The sequence below is a fragment of the Cololabis saira genome, chromosome 7 (genome assembly GCF_033807715.1).
Source record: "Cololabis saira isolate AMF1-May2022 chromosome 7, fColSai1.1, whole genome shotgun sequence".
Classification (NCBI taxonomy): Eukaryota; Metazoa; Chordata; class Actinopteri; order Beloniformes; family Belonidae; genus Cololabis; species Cololabis saira.
The window spans coordinates 1,364,231-1,386,928 of record NC_084593.1 but is presented as its reverse complement, the minus strand read 5'-3'; the positions used below and the strand labels follow the sequence as shown (position 1 = coordinate 1,386,928).

The window sequence follows — 22,698 nt, the reverse complement described above, 5'->3', positions numbered from 1 at the left end:
AGAAACACACGTACACTTCCTCAGACCTGGTGTCAGCCATCGTTGTCCAGCAGGCTCCACCCTGGAAGGAGGAGGAGGAGGGTCAATTCAATTCAATTCAATTCAACTTTTCAATTCAACTTTATTTCTATAGCGTCTAATACAACAGATGTTTGTCTCTAGACGCTTTTCAGAGATCCAGAACATGAACATAAACATAAACATAAACCCCCGAGCAATTATTACATAAACAGACCAGCTCAGTCTCTCTCAGGGGTGGGATGTTATTTAGAGGACCCTGGTCCTCTAAATAACATCCCACCCTGACAGGAGGACGGGGGTCAGGTCCAGCTCTCTCTCAGAAAGAAAGAAGTCGAAATGTGGAGAAAAAAAGTCAAAGTTTGGAGAAAAAAGACAAAATGTGGAGAAAAAAGTCAAAATTTGCAGAAAAAAGTCGAAATGTGCAGAAAAAGGTCGAAATGTGGAGGAAAAAAGACGAAATTTGGAGAAAAAAGTCAAAATTTCGAGAAAAAAGACGAAATGTGGAGAAAAAAAGTCAAAATTTCAAGAAAAAAGTCGAAATGTGGAGAAAAAAGTCCAAATTTGGAGAAAAAAGACAAAATGTGGAGAAAAAAGTTGAAATGTGGAGAAAAAAGAGGGAATGGCCGACACAATTTACCCATGTCATTTATTTATTTAAAACGTTTTTTATTTACACAGTTTCAACACAATTTGAGACGGAAAATACATGTGAAATGTCACGCAGCTCCATCCGGGATTTAGACCGGGTGAACCTGCAGAAACCCAGCGGAGAATTACGCAGCTCCATCCGGGATTTAGAGCACCAGAACCTGCAGAAACCCAGCGTAGATTTACCCAGCTCCATCCGGTATTTAGAGCACCAGAACCTGCAGAAACCCAGCGGAGAATTACGCAGCTCCATCCGGGATTTAGACCGGGTGAACCTGCAGAAACCCAGCGGAGAATTACGCAGCTCCATCCGGGATTTAGACCGGGTGAACCTGCAGAAACCCAGCGGAGAATTACGCAGCTCCATCCGGGATTTAGACCGGGTGAACCTGCAGAAACCCACCGCAGAATCCCGCAGCTCCATCCGGGATTTAGACCAACTGATGCTGCAGAAACCCAGCCGAGCATCCCGCAGCTCCTTCCGGGTTCCGCCCCCCCCCCCCCCCCCCCCCCGATCCCCGAGTTCCCGTCCCGCTGCAGCCTCCCGTCGTCCCGAGGAAAAAGTCAGCACTGCCAGCCACGTAGCCCCGCACCAGCCCCGCACCAGCCCCGCACCAGCCCCGCATGAGCCCCGCGGGTCCCCGCGGCTCCGGCCCCCGAGACAGAACCTCCACCCCGGCTCACCGGGAGCCGGCCAAACACCTCGCTCTCCGTGCGTGCCTTGGGAGCCCACGCTTAAGCCCCCCCACCATCCACGACTGAGCTTCTTTAAAGCCAGCTGCGCCCCAAAAGACTCCGCGGTCCTGGTACCATAGAGGATTTTTGGCCCGCACAGTGGAGCCCTCTGGTGGCCGAAAACAGTACTGCACCGGATTTTCTGGGCCGCGATTTGGCTCCATCTAGTGGCCGAAAAAAAGTACTACAAGTAATGAGATAAAAAAAATCTCATTTATGATCACACTAAAACCTTTGGTTTCAGAGAAGAAGTGATGAACTAGTTTCACCGAGCTGAACTTCAATCATCAATCACATTTGATTCATATAGCACCTTTCATCCGGGTACATGAAATACAAGGTGCTTTGACATTTTGATTGAAAAACAAGCAAGACCAAAAAATACAAACTGGGAGACCAATGCACCCTGACATACAATATAGAATGTAGCAAATGTATAACAAGATCAAAGTTCAAGGATTAAGGCTAAAAAAGAATCAGTCCACAACAATAAAAAAAATAATAAAAAAAACTTTATAAGAGATAGATAAATAAATAAAACAGATACCTTTAAAAAATGTTCCTCCGGTTCCTCCGGTTCCTCCGGTTCCTCCGGTTCCTCCGGTTCCTCCGGTTCCTCCGGTTCCTCCGGTTCCTCCGGTTCCTCCGGTTACTCCGGTTCCTCCGGTTCCTCCGGTTCCTCCGGTTACTCCGGTTTCTTCTCCGGTTCGTTCGTTTTTTAAGCATACTCTTAAATTAGCAACCTGTGCCAGACCAGGTCTCATCCCTCCATCCATCCATCCAGACCAGGTCTCATCCCTCCATCCATCCATCCAGACCAGGTCTCATCCCTCCATCCATCCATCCAGACCAGGTCTCATCCCTCCATCCATCCATCCAGACCAGGTCTCATCCCTCCCTCCATCCATCCAGACCAGGTCTCATCCCTCCATCCATCCATCCAGACCAGGTCTCATCCCTCCATCCAGACCAGGTCTCATCCCTCCATCCATCCAGACCAGGTCTCATCCCTCCATCCAGACCAGGTCTCATCCCTCCATCCATCCATCCAGACCAGGTCTCATCCCTCCATCCATCCAGACCAGGTCTCATCCCTCCATCCATCCAGACCAGGTCTCATCCCTCCATCCAGACCAGGTCTCATCCCTCCATCCATCCATCCAGACCAGGTCTCATCCCTCCATCCAGACCAGGTATCATCCCTCCATCCATCCAGACCAGGTCTCATCCCTCCATCCATCCAGACCAGGTCTCATCCATCCATCCAGACCAGGTCTCATCCCTCCATCCAGACCAGGTATCATCCCTCCATCCATCCAGACCAGGTCTCATCCCTCCATCCAGACCAGGTCTCATCCATCCATCCAGACCAGGTCTCATCCATCCATCCAGACCAGGTCTCATCCCTCCATCCATCCATCCAGACCAGGTCTCATCCCTCCATCCAGACCAGGTATCATCCCTCCATCCATCCAGACCAGGTCTCATCCCTCCATCCATCCAGACCAGGTCTCATCCATCCATCCAGACCAGGTCTCATCCCTCCATCCATCCAGACCAGGTCTCATCCCTCCATCCATCCAGACCAGGTCTCATCCCTCCATCCATCCAGACCAGGTCTCATCCCTCCATCCATCCAGACCAGGTCTCATCCCTCCATCCATCCATCCAGACCAGGTCTCATCCCTCCATCCATCCAGACCAGGTCTCATCCCTCCATCCATCCAGACCAGGTCTCATCCCTCCATCCATCCAGACCAGGTCTCATCCCTCCATCCATCCAGACCAGGTCTCATCCCTCCATCCATCCAGACCAGGTCTCATCCCTCCATCCATCCAGACCAGGTCTCATCCCTCCATCCATCCAGACCAGGTCTCATCCCTCCATCCATCCAGACCAGGTCTCATCCCTCCATCCAGGAGTTGGAGGTCAGAGAGGAAGAGGAGTCATCACTTCATCTTCACTCGGTTTCTAACGCTGGTGTTTTTTATTTCAAGAGTACTTGAATACTTTTACACATGCTGCTGATGTTTTTACATGTTGGATGTTACATGAATATTTCCATCTTCTCACTTCATTTTTACATCAACAACTTTGAAAACTGAAGGAATCAAATTAAAACAATCAGATAAATCAATCAAATATTGTACAAACTGGAAAAGTTGAATGTAAAATGGAAATGTTTAGATTTGAAGCTCAAACTTTCTTTCAGGGAAGAAACAAGATTCTAAGAATCTAAACGTGAAGTAAAACATGAAAACATTTAGAGACAGAATCAAGAATAAAACAAGGATAATGAGATAGAAATCTATTTTATGATCAAACAGTTTCTCTGAGCGGAGACTCTGGAGACTAAACTGGACACAGAGACACTGAGGAACCAGGACTGGACATGAACGCAGACATTAACCTGGACATCATCGTGGTCGTGGTCCAGAGTCTAAATCCAGCACAGAGAGGTTCAGAGAAGCTGGTGTTGAAGGTGTGGAGGAGGATCAGTCTGTCAGAGACTTCATAGAAGGACAGAGTTCCAGCAGGAACGTCCACGTAAACTGCTGCTCTGTCAGAGTCTGAAGATGAAGATGAGGAGGTGATGGATGTTTCTCTGTTATTGTGACGGACACTGTAACGACCACCTGGATAACACTCCAGACTCCAGGAATGATCGTTTACTCCAAACCTACATTCATCAGACCATCCTTTCCTGCTGATTCTTCTGTAACTCACTGATACAGAAACACGTCCGCTCCACTGGACCTCCCAGTAACAGCGACCCGTCAGAACTTCTCTACACAGAAGCTGAGGATGATCATCAAACCTGTCGGGATGATCAGGATACGACTGATACCCCCCATACGTCATCTTCCTGTTGTCATCAGACAGTTTGATGTAGTTGTTTACTGTGTTTGTGTCGACGGTGAGTTGACAGGAATCTGATGGAGAGAACAAACAAGCGGCTGCAGTTATTATTGATCAGTTATTGATCACTGATGGACTCATGAAGGAGTGAAGATGGTTGAATAAAAACACACTTACACCTCCATGGACCTGGTGTCAGAAACCGTTGTCCAGCAGGCTCCACCCTGGAAGGAGGAGGAGGGTCAGACCAGCTCAGTCTCTCTCAGAGGAAGATGGAGGAGATTTCAGAGTCCCCCCCCCCATCACCTGATGGACACTCCTGTATCCACTACACCCCCCCCCCCCCCCCCCCCATCACATGTTGGACACTCCTGTATCCACTACACCCCCCATCACCTGTTGGACACTCCTGTATCCACTACACCCCCCCCCCCCCCCCCCCCCATCACATGTTGGACACTCCTGTATCCACTACACCCCCCATCACCTGTTGGACACTCCTGTATCCACTACACCCCCCCCCCCATCACCTGTTGGACACTCCTGTATCCACTACACCCCCCCATCACCTGTTGGACACTCCTGTATCCACTACACCCCCCCCCCCCCATCACCTGTTGGACACTCCTGTATCCACTGCCCCCCCCCCCATCACCTGTTGGACACTCCTGTATCCACTACACCCCCCCCCCCCCCCCCCCCCCATCACATGTTGGACACTCCTGTATCCACTACACCCCCCCCCCATCACCTGATGGACACTCCTGTATCCACTACACCCCCCCCCCATCACCTGTTGGACACTCCTGTATCCACTACACCCCCCATCACCTGTTGGACACTCCTGTATCCACTACACCCCCCCCCCCCCATCACCTGTTGGACACTCCTGTATCCACTACACCCCCCCCCCATCACCTGATGGACACTCCTGTATCCACTACACCCCCCCCCCCATCACCTGATGGACACTCCCGTATCCACTACACCCCCCCATCACCTGTTGGACACTCCTGTATCCACTACACCCCCCATCACCTGTTGGACACTCCTGTATCCACTACACCCCCCATCACCTGTTGGACACTCCTGTATCCACTACACCCCCCCCCCCCCATCACCTGTTGGACACTCCTGTATCCACTACACCCCCCCCCCCATCACCTGATGGACACTCCCGTATCCACTACACCCCCCCATCACCTGTTGGACACTCCTGTATCCACTACACCCCCCCATCACCTGTTGGACACTCCTGTATCCACTGCCCCCCCCCATCACCTGTTGGACACTCCTGTATCCACTACACCCCCCCCCCATCACCTGTTGGACACTCCTGTATCCACTACACCCCCCCCCCCCCCCCCCCCATCACATGTTGGACACTCCTGTATCCACTACACCCCCCCCCCCATCACCTGTTGGACACTCCTGTATCCACTACACCCCCCATCACCTGTTGGACACTCCTGTATCCACTACACCCCCCCATCACCTGTTGGACACTCCTGTATCCACTACACCCCCCCCCCATCACCTGTTGGACACTCCTGTATCCACTACACCCCCCCCCCATCACCTGTTGGACACTCCTGTATCCACTACACCCCCCCCCCATCACCTGTTGGACACTCCTGTATCCACTACACCCCCCATCACCTGTTGGACACTCCTGTATCCACTACACCCCCCCATCACCTGTTGGACACTCCTGTATCCACTACACCCCCCCCCCATCACCTGTTGGACACTCCTGTATCCACTACACCCCCCATCACCTGTTGGACACTCCCGTATCCACTACACCCCCCCCCCATCACCTGTTGGACACTCCTGTATCCACTACACCCCCCCCCCCATCACCTGTTGGACACTCCCGTATCCACTACACCCCCCCCCCATCACCTGTTGGACACTCCCGTATCCACTACACCCCCCCCCCATCACCTGTTGGACACTCCCGTATCCACTACACCCCCCCCCCATCACCTGTTGGACACTCCCGTATCCACTACACCCCCCCCCCCCCCATCACCTGTTGGACACTCCTGTATCCACTACACCCCCCCCCCCATCACCTGTTGGACACTCCCGTATCCACTGCCCCCCCCCCCCCCATCACCTGTTGGACACTCCCGTATCCACTGCCCCCCCCCCCATCACCTGTTGGACACTCCCGTATCCACTACACCCCCCCCCCCATCACCTGTTGGACACTCCCGTATCCACTGCCCCCCCCCCCCCATCACCTGTTGGACACTCCCGTATCCACTACACCCCCCCCCCATCACCTGTTGGACACTCCTGTATCCACTACACCCCCCCCATCACCTGTTGGACACTCCTGTATCCACTACACCCCCCCCCCCATCACATGTTGGACACTCCTGTATCCACTACACCCCCCCCCCCCATCACATGTTGGACACTCCTGTATCCACTACACCCCCCCCCCCATCACCTGTTGGACACTCCTGTATCCACTACACCCCCCCCCCCCCCCCCATCACATGTTGGACACTCCTGTATCCACTACACCCCCCCCCCCCCCCGCCCCATCACATGTTGGACACTCCCGTATCCACTACACCCCCCCCATCACCTGTTGGACACTCCCGTATCCACTACACCCCCCCATCACCTGTTGGACACTCCTGTATCCACTACACCCCCCCCCCCCCATCACCTGTTGGACACTCCCGTATCCACTACACCCCCCCCCCCCCCCATCACCTGTTGGACACTCCCGTATCCACTACACCCCCCCCATCACCTGTTGGACACTCCTGTATCCACTACACCCCCCCCATCACCTGTTGGACACTCCTGTATCCACTACACCCCCCCATCACCTGTTGGACACTCCCGTATCCACTACACCCCCCCCCCCCCCCCCCATCACATGTTGGACACTCCTGTATCCACTACACCCCCCCCCCCCCCGCCCCATCACATGTTGGACACTCCTGTATCCACTACACCCCCCCCATCACCTGTTGGACACTCCTGTATCCACTACACCCCCCCATCACCTGTTGGACACTCCCGTATCCACTACACCCCCCCCCCCCCCCCCCATCACATGTTGGACACTCCTGTATCCACTACACCCCCCCCCCCCCCCGCCCCATCACCTGTTGGACACTCCCGTATCCACTACACCCCCCCATCACCTGTTGGACACTCCCGTATCCACTACACCCCCCCCCCCCCCCCCCATCACATGTTGGACACTCCTGTATCCACTACACCCCCCCCCCCCCCCCCATCACATGTTGGACACTCCTGTATCCACTACACCCCCCCCCCCCCCCGCCCCATCACCTGTTGGACACTCCCGTATCCACTGCCCCCCCCCCCCCATCACCTGTTGGACACTCCCGTATCCACTGCCCCCCCCCCCATCACCTGTTGGACACTCCCGTATCCACTGCCCCCCCCCCCCCCCATCACCTGTTGGACACTCCCGTATCCACTACACCCCCCCCCCATCACCTGTTGGACACTCCTGTATCCACTACACCCCCCCCCCCCATCACCTGTTGGACACTCCTGTATCCACTACACCCCCCCCCCCATCACCTGTTGGACACTCCTGTATCCACTACACCCCCCCCCCCCCCCCCATCACATGTTGGACACTCCTGTATCCACTACACCCCCCCCCCCCCGCCCCATCACATGTTGGACACTCCCGTATCCACTACACCCCCCCATCACCTGTTGGACACTCCCGTATCCACTACACCCCCCCATCACCTGTTGGACACTCCTGTATCCACTACACCCCCCCCCCCCCATCACCTGTTGGACACTCCCGTATCCACTACACCCCCCCCCCCCCCATCACCTGTTGGACACTCCCGTATCCACTACACCCCCCCATCACCTGTTGGACACTCCTGTATCCACTACACCCCCCCCCCATCACCTGTTGGACACTCCTGTATCCACTACACCCCCCCCATCACCTGTTGGACACTCCTGTATCCACTACATCCCCCCCCCCCCCCCCCCATCACCTGTTGGACACTCCTGTATCCACTACACCCCCCCATCACCTGTTGGACACTCCCGTATCTGCTAGATCAGGAGTTCTTAACCTTTCTGACCTTGAGGCTCAATTATTTCAGTCCAGAGCGGCCCAGGGCCCATTAAATATTAACACTTTATAGGCTTAAAATGATGTCACTCTTGGTTTGATTTGTATTCAATACTAAACCAAATCCTACAGTTTAACAAGCAAAAACCTTGTCAAATAAATTGACATAATAAAATGTCATCATGGGCAGCATGGTGGCTTAGTGGTTAGCACTGTTGCCTCACAGCAAGAAGGTCCCCGGTTCGACTCCCAGGCCCGGCAGGTCTTTCTGTGTGGAGTTTGCATGTTCTCCCCGTGCTTGCGTGGGTTTCCTCCGGGTACTCCGGCTTCCTCCCACAGTCCAAAAACATGCACGCTAGGTTAATTGGTGATTCTAAATTGCCCGTAGGTGTGAGTGTGGTTGTGAGCATGGTTTGTGTGTTTATATGTGGCCCTGTGATGGACTGGTGACCTGTCCAGGGTGAACCTGCCTCTCACCTGAAATGAGCTGGGATAGGCTCCAGCAGACCCCCGTGACCCCGCAAGGGATAAAGCGGGTATAGATAATGGATGGAAAATGTGCTCATCTCAGAATTTTATTAAACATGTCAATGTTAACATGCAAACACATCAGGCTTGATTCATGGCACAAATCAATCAGTTCAGGCTTATTAATAAAAAACTATCAATAATTAGATTTTACTTAAAGGGGACCTATTATTGCAATCTAATACCTATTTTAAACAGGCCTTGAATGTCTTAAAAACAATCTTTTGATTGTTTTTGCTAAATAAATTAGAAATTCAGCCTCTAAACCATGTCTTTATCTTCCCATTCTCTAACCTCATTATCTATGCAGGATTCTGAGTGGGCGGGGCTATGATAATGAGGCTCTGTGCTGATTGGCTGCCTGAATGACGCAATACACCGCTACGAAAAAACGGAGGAAGCTCCGGCCGGCGGAGATAGTGGTGGGCGTGGTTTCACGCATCGGAGGCCGACCTATGTAAATCAGAATCTTATTGTCTCGTAGAACCACATCACACTGGACGATCATCCGGGCGGCTGTACAGACACTGCAGAATCTGGTTGTTTCCTCCTTCTCTGAGTTGGCAGGCTGAGGGGAGACCACTTTATAAATGTTAGAGCAAGAGAAAACCTGGTTTTCAGAATAGGTCCCCTTTAAATAAAAAAGGAAGGACTTGGAATGAAAAAATAATATATATATATGTTACGGTTAACGTAGAAAAGCGGCTTTTTTGCAAAGTAGCCGGTCAATGTGTAAATTAGCCGGCAGGGCGGTGAATATGTAAAATAGCCGGCTAATGTTCAAAATAACCGTCAGGGCGGCTAATGTAGAAAAACTGCTATTTTGCAAAGTACATACATTTTTAAGCTCATGGTGCGCGGACATCACATTTTAATCATCTTCCCAGTCTAATTGTCTCGAGCTGACCGGAGCATGCCGTGGCAATTATAGCAATTATTCTGACTCCAAATCCCATGCAGTATATTCCTCAATTGAGTATGCCAAAACGAATAATGCAAACTACAGATCACGTCATTGGCACCCCACAAGAGGTGGCAAAGCGCAGTGGAGTGCACTCACCTCTACCAGCCTTATAGGTCTGAGAAATGTACTCACTAATATCCAGTGTGACAGTCTTTGTGAGGAAAGATCTATTCCCACCTTCTCTTTGCACCTCGAAAACAGACAAACAGTTGTTGCGTCTCTCTCATGGAAGGTGAAGCTCCTAAACCCGAATCGCGCAAACCCGAAGCGGGCACATGATGAGATGAGACTCTCCTCCTCCTCCATTTGCACAAATTGATTAAACCAAAACAAACTAAGCAAAGAGTCCAGTTACTACACTACAGAACAGCCTACATTTCAGTTGAATGGATGAAATGGGCGCTTCAAACCCGTCACTTACAGTAGCCAGTCAGTGCAGTTGGTGCGTAACGCAGCCATTTGAGGAAGCCCATATGTAATGCAATGCTTGTTGTTGACAAGGGTATTTGTTTATGTAATTATTGCTCGGGGGTCATGTTATGGGTCTCTGGAAAGCGTCTGGAGACAGCTTTTGTTGTATTAGACGCTATATAAATAAAATTGAATTGAATTGAATTATTTATGGCTGTTGAAGAAGCCTAACATTACACTCCAAAAAAAAGTGTCGGGTCTGACACATCCACAGCATTAACCGGCTACTGTCGTTTTTCTACATTAGCCTCCCTGCCGGCTATATTTATTATGTGTACATATAAATCAATCAATAAAAAGTAAAATTAAAATCAATAAATACAAAATAATGTTTTTTAAATTAAATAAATAAACTGTAATTAAAATTGAAATAAAGTGCAAATGAAACTATATGTGTGCATGACAGAACAAGAGGAATCTTAATGAGACACTTGGGCCTCTGAGACACAATCAAGTCCAGTCTGGGTGGAATGGGGGGAAGGCTCGCTCTCAGAGTCGCCTCCAGCGTTGCTCTGAGTCTGTTTCGGGCTTTGGGCTTAGTTGTGGACACGATGGAGAATCCTGACTCACACAGGTACGTAGTTGTGAACGGGAGGAGTTGTTTCACAGCCCTCAGTGCAAGACATGGGTACTCCTTTGAGACAGCAATCCAGAAGGAGCCCAGGTCCAGTTGCCCCACTGCAACTTTAAAGTGCTGTCGGTGGAAACTTCCAGAAGCTGGGATTCCAGATGTGAGGGCAAAGCAACATCATTTGCAGTGGGATCCACAGAAAACGGGTCCAAAATCCACATGTGTCCCTCTCTGGGATCCTCAGGAAAGTAGTCATCACATTTCTCTGCCAGTTGTGAGAGCTGCTGAGAGTCACTGATATTCACCTGGGGGGAGTTTTCCAAAATGTCAGACAAAGGGGGAAACATGTCCATTCTCTTTTCCTGGGTCCTCTTGGTCCACAAAGCAAGTTTCCTCTTGAAAGCTTGAACTTTGTCTTCAACAACAAATATGTTGCTGGTTCTTCGTTGAAGTGAGATGTTCAGCTGGTTCAGTAGTGAATAAATAGGCACGCTTTGCTGTGAACTTTGTGTTGGCATGGTGATGTGCAAGAGGAGATTTTTTTCTCAGTGAGAAATGAGAAAACCTCATTCCTCAGTTCAAACAGCCGGTTGAGGACCAGTCCTCTTGAGAGCCGTCTCACTTCACTGTGATAAAGCAGCTGGATTTGATCTGCTTCCATGTCCTCACAAAGTTTAGCTAAACATCTGGAGTTCACAGCATTGTTTTTAATAAAGTTGATGGTTTTCACACTTACATCCATCACCTCGTGGAACTCTGAAATCTTTTTTGCTGCAAGGCTTTCACGGTGGAGAAAACAGTGTGTTCATTTAGCTTCTGGTGCACGATCAAGTATCTGTTTGATGACGGCGTGATGCTTGCCAGTCATTGATGCTGCACCATCACTGCACACCCCGACACAGTTCTGCCAGTCCATGCCGCTCTCACTGAAGTAGTTATCCATGCAGCGGAAACATTCCTGAGCCGTAGTTCGTGTTGGTAGCTCTCCACAAGACAGTATGTCTTCGTGCAAACTATTGTCCCAGCGATAGCGAACAAAAACCAGCAGCAGTGCAGCATTCGTGACATCAGTGGACTCGTCAAGTTGCAAAGAGAAAAATGGGCTACTTTTTACTCTTCCAATGAGTTGTTGCTGTATGTCTGAGGCCATGTCCACGATATGTCTCTCCGATCATCTCACGACACATGTATCAACAGCAGCAGGCAGAACCAACTCCTCTGCTATGGTGAAAGCTTTCTTACTCTCTGCCACACATCTGGCTACGAGGTAGCTAGCTTTCAATGCACATTTAGAGGTACCAGTCAGTGACACGATAGATCTTTTTTTTTTTTTTTTTTAATCTTTTTTTATTGAATTTTTGGCACAACAAACATTAACAGTATAAATGCACAAATTATTTATAATGCTTAAGTAAAGGACATTAACAAAAACTGTCCTAAAAAAAAAAACACACACACACACACACAAAAAAGCAACACAACAATACGCCTTGACTAAGTTACCTACAGTTCGACCAGATAAAACAACGGGATCCTCCTAACCAGACCATTCGCCATTTAGATGTACATCATGATACTTGCTAGACTGTCTAATCTTCACATCCATCCGGCAGAGTGAAAGCAAGTAAAACATATACATATGTAAATAAAAAATTAAATACTAATAAAAAAATAAATAAAAATATCTGCACACAGCTAGGAGAAATAACAATACTATGGAACCGCAGGGAAATCAAGCTTATTAACATATGAGAAAAAGGGGGCCCATGTGGCATAGAATTTGTCTGTACACCCATTCAATGTGCATCTTATTTTTTCCAGTTTTACACAGTAAAAATAGATCTGATCCAGGAGACGTGAGTAGGAGCTGCGGAAGATTTCCCCATAAGTAAAATTAAACGTCTTGCTAATAAAGAGACAAAGGCAATTAAAGCTGCAAGCAGCGATGAACGGGCCCTCGCACTCACGGCCACCGCCCCCCATAAGCATATCAGAAATGACACCACCCACGACTCTCTTTGTCAAACCATCCAAAAGTTATGGCAGAAAATAGGGACAACCAATCAGAAGAAAGGGCGGGGCTAATTCAGGCCAAAGAAGGTCAAGGACACAATACCGATTCAGGTGACACCACCCACGACTCTCTATGTCAAACCATTCAAAAGTTATAGCAGAAAATAGGGACAACCAATCAGAAGAAGGGGCGGGGCTAATTTTCACCAATTAATGGTCAAGGACTCAATACTGAGTCCCATGACACCACCCACGACTCTTTATGTAAAACCTTTCAAAAGTTATGGCAGAGAAAAGTATTCTAGGGGGCGCTGTTGAGCCATTTGCCACGCCCATTAATACAAATGATGAAATATCAAATTTTTCGCCAGGCCTGCCTTGCATGCAAAATATGGTGACTTTTGTGGAACCATCAAATATGGACTGATCAGATGAAGGGGGGCGTGCTTTTTGGCATCTAGCGTCGCCACGGTAACACTTTTGAAAGAGAAAAGTAATGCGTGTAGTCGCAGGATAGAAACGCACATTTTGATGTATAACACACCTGGGTGCACGTTAAGGTTCGGGCCGTATTAATTCTCGAAGGAATGGCTCATATTGCTCAAAAATTACGCGATTAATTCAGAATGTTCAAAATGGCCGACTTCCTGTTCGGTTTTGGCCATGGCGCCAAGAGACTTTTCTGTAAGTTGCGACATGATACAGGTGTGTACCAATTTTCGTTCATGTACGTCAAACCGTATTATGGGGCTTGAGGCGCAAAGTTTTTTCTGTCTGAACCAACCAGATGAAAGGTGGGCGCGCTTTTTGGCGCCTAGCGTCGCCACGGTAAAGCTTTTGAAAGAGAAGAGTAATGCGTGTTGTCGCAGGATGAAGACGCACGTTTTGATGTATAACACACCTGGGTGCACGTTACGGTTCGGGCCGTATTAACTGCCGAAGGAATGGCATAAATTGCGTCAAAGTGACACGATTAATTCAAAATGGCCGACTTCCTGTTCGGTTTCGGCCATGTCGCCAAGAGACTTTTCTTTAAGTTGTGTACTGATACAGGTGTGTAGCAATTTTCGTGCATGTACGTCAAACCGTATTGTGGGGCTTGAGGCACAAAGTTTTCCGGGGGGCGCTGTTGAGCCATTTTGCCACGCCCATTAATGTAAACCATTAAATATCAAATCTTTCGCCAGGCCTGACTTGCATGCAAAATTTGGTGACTTTTTGGGCACGTTTAGGGGGGCAAAAAGGCCCTCCTTTCGTCAGAAGTAAAAAGAAAGAAAGAAAGAAAGAAAAAAGAAAGAAAGAAAGAAAAAAAGAAAGAAAGAAAGAAAGAAAGAAAGAAAGAAAGAAAGAAAGAAAGAAAGAAAGAAAGAAAGAAAGAAAGAAAGAAAGAAAGAAAGAAAGAAAGAAAGAAATTCCTACAGATACAATAGGGCCTTCGCACTGAAGGTGCTCGGGCCCTAATTACGTCCTTACTTGCTCTAGAGAGTTGTGGTGTGGCTGAAACTACCCCAAACAGTGCAATAATGGGGTCTGGTTCAATGTGCATGTTACACATTTATGACAGCGTGTTAAAAATGTCTTTCCAGAAAACAGCTAAAGATGGGCAACTCTAAAACGCATGTAGGTGATTTGCAGGGGACTGAGCACATCTTAGACATTTAGGATCCACATCTTTGTAAATCTTAGACAGTCTCCTCCTGGTCCAGTGGGCCCTATGAATAAGCTTACATTGGATGAAGCCATGTCTAGCACAGATGGAGGAAGTGTGCACCTTTTTAAGCGCCTCTTCCCATATTTTATCAGATATAACTTCACCCAGCTCCTCCTCCCATGAAGCTTTAATGCCGTTTAATGAGGTAGTTTGTAAGGAGCAAATCTGTCTATAAATGATTGTCAGGGTGCCTTTCAGAGTAGGAAGTGGTTTGAGAAAGGTGTCGATCTGTGATCTGTGAAGAGGATCTTTGTTTTTTTTCAAAATAAGAGAGATGGTCGCTTGTGTAAGTGTTTGTGGGAGAGTTCCATTTGTAAATGCTTCATTGTACATTTCTAATAGAATAGGGGCTAATTTAGGAAAAAGCCTTTTGTAAAATTCAGCAGAGTAACCATCAGGCCCTGGGCTCCTACTGGATTGAAGAGATTTGACTGCCATGGATAATTCCTCTACAGAGATCGGCTCCTCTAATTTTTCAGACAGATCACGACTAACCACAGGCACATTGAGGGAGTGGAAAAAGTTGTCGAGGTCCGATGTTTCCGGTTGATATTCAGAAGCATAAAGGGTCTGATAGAATCCTCTGAACTCATCATTAATCTCCCGACCCTGTAAGCCTTCAGGGTTTCCCAGAAAGTGGATATAGAGATACCCAGGGTTTTATTTGTGCTTACAAAAAAGTCTATCTGATCTGCAACAAAGTTGACAAAACCTTCCGTACTGAGCAATTGAACATTTAGCCGCCATGGTGGTCGCAAATTATCAAAATTTTGGAAACATACTTCCATTGTAACAGGGGCGTGGTCAGATATTACAATTGAATTATATGAACATGAAGATATGGAATGGAGAAGTCTGTTATCTATGAGGAAGTAATCTATATGGGTAAAAGTGTGGTGAACTGACGAAAAAAAGGAATATGCCCTCCCAGTTGGATTAGCAACTCTCCATGGGTCAGAAACCGCAAAGTCAGACATGAAGGATCGGATTACACTGGCTGAAGTTGACAAATTGGCAGTTTTAGTGGAAGATCGATCAAGGTGAGGATCCAACCAGCAGTTAAAATCACCACCTAAAATCAAAATGTGGGAAGACATATCGGGAAGTGCAGAGAAAATGGACTTAAAAAAATCCCCATTGTCTCAGTTAGGGGCATAGATATTGACCAGAAGCACATTAGTATTGAACAGCCTGCCGCTGACAATAACATATCTGCCATTTGGGTCGGAAACCATGTTTGAACATGTGAAAGGAACAGAGTTATGAAGTAAAATAGCCACACCTCTTGCGTTACTTTGAAATGAAGAATGAAACACCTGACCCACCCATCTACACCGCAGACTTGAATGCTGTAATACCTTAAGATGAGTTTATTGGAGAAAAATAACATGGGCTTTCAGTTGTTGAATATGGTGGAGTACCTTACTGCGTTTGACCGGATTATTTATTCCCCTGCAGTTCCAAGTTAGAAAGTTAAGGCCATTCCCTCCTGCCGGGCGGGATACATCAGGCTGAGTCATGTCTTAGTTAAAGGAGGATATATACAAAACACAGCAGAGTAAACATAAAAAGATCTTAGTCGACTGTAATAGTGCAAGTTTAAGAGACAATAAATCACAAGGCCGAAGCATCTCTCCAAATGAGATGCAAGCTAAACCCTAAATACAAATAATTCCCAGAGCTAAACACCGCCCTTACTAACTGCTACCTGAGATCGTGACCATACAGCCAAATTATACAATACCTGCATGAACTGGTTATCCGCAAGGTCAGAAGAGACCCCTCCAACAAAAAAAAAGGTTTTGGGTCGAACTAACGGTTTCTTTTTTTTTCTCCCCTCTCCCCCCTGCTCTGTTTTTTTTAATAAATGAAAATAAAAAATAAAAACCAAAATGGTAGAAACCTAGAATTATCGGTAATAATAGCCAACTATTGGCATTTAAGGCAACCTGTGAATATTCAGATACTGAATATAGCCATTGATATCTCGCAAAAAGAAAAATGAAACAAAAGAAAAACAACACCTTAATAAGGGCCTGAATGTCCACAGTGACTGTCAGAAAAAAGGTCAGAGTAGAAAAAAATAAAATAAAACAAAAACTAAGGGTAGGCTACATAAACAGTGAATTATTGGCGTTAAACTGCCTCAGATCCAAAATAAAGTTAATACTAATAATACTAATGTATTAACATTTATGAAAAATAAATAAATACAAAAAAAATAAACAAATAAATAACCCCCTCAGCAAATCAGCTGTAATCTGCCCAATATAAATTGTCCACAGAGGAGGAAGAAAGACAGGGATAATTGTTCTTGAAAAAGAAAAGCGAAAAGTTGCTCTCCTGGCACATCTTAGACATTTAGGATCCACATCTTTGTAAATCTTAGACAGTCTCCTCCTGGTCCAGTGGGCCCTATGAATAAGCTTACATTGGATGAAGCCATGTCTAGCACAGATGGAGGAAGTGTGCACCTTTTTAAGCGCCTCTTCCCATATTTTATCAGATATAAACAGACATTTTAATTCTGGTTTACCGTTCACTCATTGAATCCATTTTTATATTCAACATCTCATCCTGGTACAACTTGCTCACCATCAAACACAAAACCAGACTCTCACGCATAATAAACCAGGCCAGCAAAATATGCAGATCACAACACACCCCCCTGTCTGATCTTTACAACCGCTCTGTGATCAGGAAGGCCACTCTGATCACAGAAGACCCCTCTCATCCCCTTCACCACTCATTTCAACTACTGCCATCAGGCAGAAGGTATAGAATTCCACTGGCCCGGAAAAACATTTACAAAAAGTCATTCATCCCATCTGCCACAACCATTCTGAACAATATTAAATAGATTGTTGCACTTTTAACAGGCACTGTCATGTCTGTTTTAACTTATTTACTGTTTTTAACGTATTTATTCTTTTTATATTGTAACGTGTCCTTATGGGAATGTATGAATGTGGTTGTGAGCCCTGTCCAAGAAGAATTTCTGTCACCATTGGGACAGACAATAAAGTATTCTATTCTATTCTATTCTATTCTATATAACTTCACCCAGCTCCTCCTCCCATGAAGCTTTAATGCCGTTTAATGAGGTAGTTTGTAAGGAGCAAATCTGTCTATAAATGATTGTCAGGGTGCCTTTCAGAGTAGGAAGTGGTTTGAGAAAGGTGTTGATCTGTGTCTTATCAGGCAGGGTGGGAAATCGTGGATCTAAACTGCGAACATAGCTGTGTATTTGAAAATACCTGAATCGATGGTGTCTGGGGAGACCAAATCCATTTAATAATTGCTCAAATGAAGCAAATACATTGTCCACATAAAGGTCTCTAAGCCTCTTAATGCCAAGGTTAGCCCATGTTGAAAAGGAGCTATCAGCTATGGATGGTAGAAAAGCCGGGTTGGATGCTACCGGAGCATAGAAAGAAGTTGCCTGAAATCCAAAATGTCTCCTAAATTGATTCCATATCTTCAATGTTGATTTGACACACACATTTTTAGTGTAGGAGGAGAAGGGGCCTGTAATGGGATAATGAGCAAGGGACGATAGTGACGCCGGTGAGGACGATGCAGCCTCCATCTCCAGCCAGATTGGGGATGGAGATAACTCTTTATGTCTGCAAAAACTGTTTGCGAATTCTAGGAGTCTTTTTGTCCCATATAAATGATAGAATCAAACTGTCAACCTTTTTAAAAAATGAATTTGAGAGAAACATTGGCAGACACTGAAAGAGATACAGAAATCTAGGGAGTGTTCATTTTGATAGAATTTATCTTTGCAGCTAATGAGAGATGCAGCGGCGACCAGCGTTCTAAATCTTCCTTAGTGCGGGTTAGGAGTGGACTGAAGTTGGCCTTAAAAAGGTTTCCAAATTCATTGGTAACTTGTATACCAAGATAAACAAAATTACCATAAGCGACTCTGAATGGAAGACGATGTACAGGGAAACACTTCGCAGCTGCATTGAGCGGCATCAGTTCACTTTTACTGAGATTAAGTTTGTACCCTGACAAGCAACTGAATGATGCAAAAGTGGCAAGAGCAGCAGGAATAGAGATTGCAAGGTCAGATATATATAGTAATAAATCATCCGCATATAGAGACAATTTATGCTCCTGTCCATATCTAATTATACCGTGGATACTAGGGTTAGAGCGAAGTTTGATCGCAAGAGGTTCTATAGCAGCCGCGTTCCTTCCTATACGCAGAGTACGCACATTGCGTAAGGCCCCCGACGGCCAGGGGCCCCCAATTGCCTGAGCGAATTTGCGGAGTTTAGACAAAGAACGTACTATAGGATCCTCCCACTATCTGAGTACTACAGACAGACCCCTCGCCACAGCTGCTGCTACGGTATTTGCGCAGTGGTGCGTTGTGAATCCAAAATCGTAACTTGACGTTCAATCTCATGCGTGCACTGTGCAGCAGCCAGCAGCTGTTTGTTTACGTTTACGAGCCGGCGACCGAGCCGGCGCTAAAAAGAAAACCTAGTTCAGAGTTACAGTAGTAACAGTAACACCAACACTAACACTGCAGACTGCAAAATGAAAAGGATATATCCTTCAGGGTGCGAAAAAAAGAAAAAGAAGCAACGGAATGATGAGCTGCGTCAACAACAGTCAGGTAACCAGCCAACAGTTTATTATTTATGTCAGTGTCAGTGGTTCTCAAACTATGACCAAGAGCCTCAGTATTACATATATCTGTATTTGGCCACATACTCCAATCTCAGAATATGTTGTTCCAGGAACCTCCCCAGAAGCAAAAAAAAAAACAAAAAAGAAGAAAAAAAAAGAAAAAAGAAATTTTGCTGAGAAAGATTTGCACCACATTCTATGGAGTTTTGGTGTAATATTCAATAAATGTTTCTACCTCATTCTGATGTGTTTGTCTACCTACTCTGAATATGGATTTAAACTAAAAAACACTGGCCAAAATCAGTCCAAATCAGCCCAAATCGTGCCCAAATTGGCCCAAATCGCCGCACAGCCGGCTTTGCCGGCTGCCACGATTCCTGCTTAGGGCCCCCTGGGAGCCAGGATCGGCACTGTTCTATAGAGAGGGCGAACAACAAAGGACTTATAGGACAACCTTGTCGTGTCGAACGACGCAAAGGAAAATATCCTGAATGAGTGCTATTAGTCCTGACACGGGCCAGAGGGGATGAATATAAAAGTTTTAGCCAGGTAGTGAACTTGGAGCCAAAACCAAACTTATGTAGGGTGTAAAAAAGATATTTCCACTCCACGCGGTCGAACGCTTTTTCAGCATCCAAGGATACAACTGCCTCAGAAGTGCCTGTGGTGGAAGGGTTATACATAACGTTGAATAGTCGTCGAAGGTTGTAAAATGAGTGTCTGTTTTTGATAAATCCTGTTTGATCGGGAGATATAATAGATGGGAGAACAGTTTCCAGTCACATTGCCAAGAGCTTTGCTAAAATTTTATAGTCAACATTTAATAAACTATTAATACAGTACTTAATACTATTAATACAATATAAATTGTCCACAGAGGAGGAAGAAAGACAGGGATAATTGTTCTTGAAAAAGAAAAGCGAAAAGTTGCTCTCCTGGCAGCCAGAGCTGCAGCCGGAGCCGCAGCCAGCATGCTAAATGATTAGCATTTCACAGCTAACCGACCAGTTGCTCCCCATCGTGAGGCACAGCTTTCTTTATCTTTTTAATAAAGTCGGCTGCAGACGTGGGGTCCTCGAACCTCCGCGTGGTGTTGTCCGGCAGTGTCAGTCTCAGAACCGCGGGATAGATGAGGCCAAACTTCACGCCTGGACAGTCACGCAACTGGCGCTTCACGGGCCCGAAAGTGGCTCGTTTCTTAGCCACGGCCGTGGTGTAATCCGGAAAAATGGACACTCTCTTACCCTTGTATAAGAGAGGAGACGATGCCCCGGACCTTTTCAGGATATCATTGCGGACGTGGAAGAAATGGACCCTGATGACAAATGGCCGCGGCGGCTCTCCTTCCCGGGGCCGGGTCCGTAGGGTGCGGTGGGCCCGGTCCAGCAACGGCTTTTCCTCCAGGTGAAGCAGATCCTGGAGCAGCTCAGCCATGAACTCCGTCGGGCGCGGCCCCTCCAGTCCCTCCGGTACACCAACGAGACGGATATTATTCCTCCCCATCCTGCTCTCCAGGTCCTCGCACTTGTCGTCCAGGTACGCCACTTTAGTAGTTAGCAGCCCGACGTTAGCCTCTAGCTCGGTAATGCGGGTGCTGTGATCCGAGGAGCTCCGCTCCAGCTCCGATAGGGCTGCTCCGTGTTTATCGAGTTTGTCTTGTACAGCCTCGATAGACTTCCTAAGGTCGTTACTGACAAGCGATATCTCTGCCCTGAGACTGTGAGAGAGAGCGTCGATTTTGCCACAAATGTCGGACTTTAAGGAAGTCATCACGGCCTGGATCAGCTCGGCCGTCAGCGGCCCCGTGGTTACGTCATCAAGTGGCGGAGTCGAGGCAGGAGAGGCGGCAGGATTGCAGGCCTGCTCTCACGGCGTCTTTAGTCGGCCGACTAGACGTCATTTCAGGCTCAGGTTTCACAAATTCGACCTAAACTTTTCAATAACCTCTTCAGACAGTTGTTAGATAGTATTCTGCAGAAATAAATGTATAAATATTTGTCAGTAACTCATGTACTTTTGGGGGGGTTGTCGTCTTCATTTTTCCGTTTTAAATATTGCTCCATCGTGTTAGCGTACAGCTAGCTGAGTGTCTCCTTCTCCTCATTTATGGAGCTGGTTAAAGTAACAACTGACTAATGCATTAGCGCCACCACATGGTCGGTAGTTGCTATGCCCTCCTGCGGCCCTCGCGGCCCACACGTACAAAACAGAATTTTTTTGCGGCCCACTAGGTGGCGCTTGCGGCCCAAGTTTGGGCCGCGGCCCTATGGTTAAGAATAACTGCGCTAAATAACATCCCACTACAGCCCTGAGCAATCACCTGAGACAGAGCAAAACCCCCACACCTGCTCCACCATAATTACCACCAAATAAACCCCCCCCCCACCCAGCAGTGTGTCCTAGCTGAGAGTGTCCTATCTGAGTGTGTCCTACCTGAGAGTGTCCTACCTGAGAGTGTCCTACCTGAGAGTGTCCTACCTGAGTGTGTCCCACCTGAGTGTCCTACCTGAGTGTGTCCTACCTGAGAGTGTCCTACCTGAGAGTGTCCTACCTGAGAGTGTCCTACCTGAGAGTGTTCTACCTGAGTGTGTCCTACCTGAGAGTGGCCAGTCTCCAGCGGGGATCCTCCAGTCTACACAGAAGCTTCCCTGCTGACTCCCCTGGGTGGTTGTAGCTCAGGTCCAGCTCTCTCAGGTGGGATGGGTTGGAGGTCAGAGCTGAGACCAGAGAAGAACTTCCTTCCTCTGAGATCAGACAGCCTGACAGCCTGCAGACACACAACACAGGTCTGTTGCATGTTCTCTGCTCAAGTGTCCTGCTGCAGATACGTTTAGCAGCCTGTTCACTGGAACTGGAAAAGACTTGAATGAATCCTGACCTGAGAGACTCCAGTTTGCAGTGTGGACTCTCCAGTCCAGGACACAGCTGCTCCAGTCCAGAATCCTGCAGGTCGTTGTTGCTCAGGTCCAGTTCTATCAGACTGGAGGACTGAGAGCTGAGAACTGAGGACAGAAGTGGACAGATGTTCCCTGAGAGGTGACAGCCACTCAGTCTGCAGACGGAAGAAAAGAACAACGACCAGGGGCCTCATTTATAAAGCTTGCTTGCGCACAAAACAGGGCTTGAAAGATGCGCACGCCACCTTCTATGCAAAGGTTGGGATTAAAAAAAAAAACTAATGGAAAAATGTGTGTATCTTTACGCCAACCCTGACCCTAGCGCACAAACCTTTTGAAGATATGGGGAACTGGCGACGCAGGCGGTGAGGTGGTGAAATGAAGCCATATTCATGTCATACTTTTAATGTCATCTCATATCAGACTTACAATATAATAGCGCTGACCGTGTCCCTCTGTGTTTGAAGCACAGCGTCAGTCAGTTGGCCACTTCCAGCTGCGCCATTTGTGCTTGGGACACTCTGGTGCTG

General features: G+C 47.6%; 1 protein-coding gene across 5 annotated transcripts in view; it reads right to left on the bottom strand.

The window, feature by feature from the left end:
- Positions 1–3,373: 3,373 nt before the first annotated feature.
- Positions 3,374–22,698, bottom strand: part of LOC133446712 (protein NLRC3-like) — a 32,252-nt gene continuing 12,927 nt past the window's right edge. For 2 of the 5 annotated variants that reach the window (XM_061724709.1, XM_061724710.1), the window contains exons 7-10: positions 22,150–22,323; positions 21,868–22,038; positions 4,442–4,488; positions 3,374–4,362 (exon numbers count right to left, since the gene is read on the bottom strand). In XM_061724709.1, the coding sequence (XP_061580693.1) occupies positions 3,758–4,362; positions 4,442–4,488; positions 21,868–22,038; positions 22,150–22,323 (997 nt within the window). In that variant the 3' untranslated portion in view covers positions 3,374–3,757. Of the gene's footprint in view, positions 4,363–4,441; positions 4,489–21,105; positions 21,243–21,867; positions 22,039–22,149; positions 22,324–22,698 lie in introns of those variants that run through there. The other 3 variants (XM_061724711.1, XM_061724713.1, XM_061724712.1) reach the window with 3 other exon arrangements.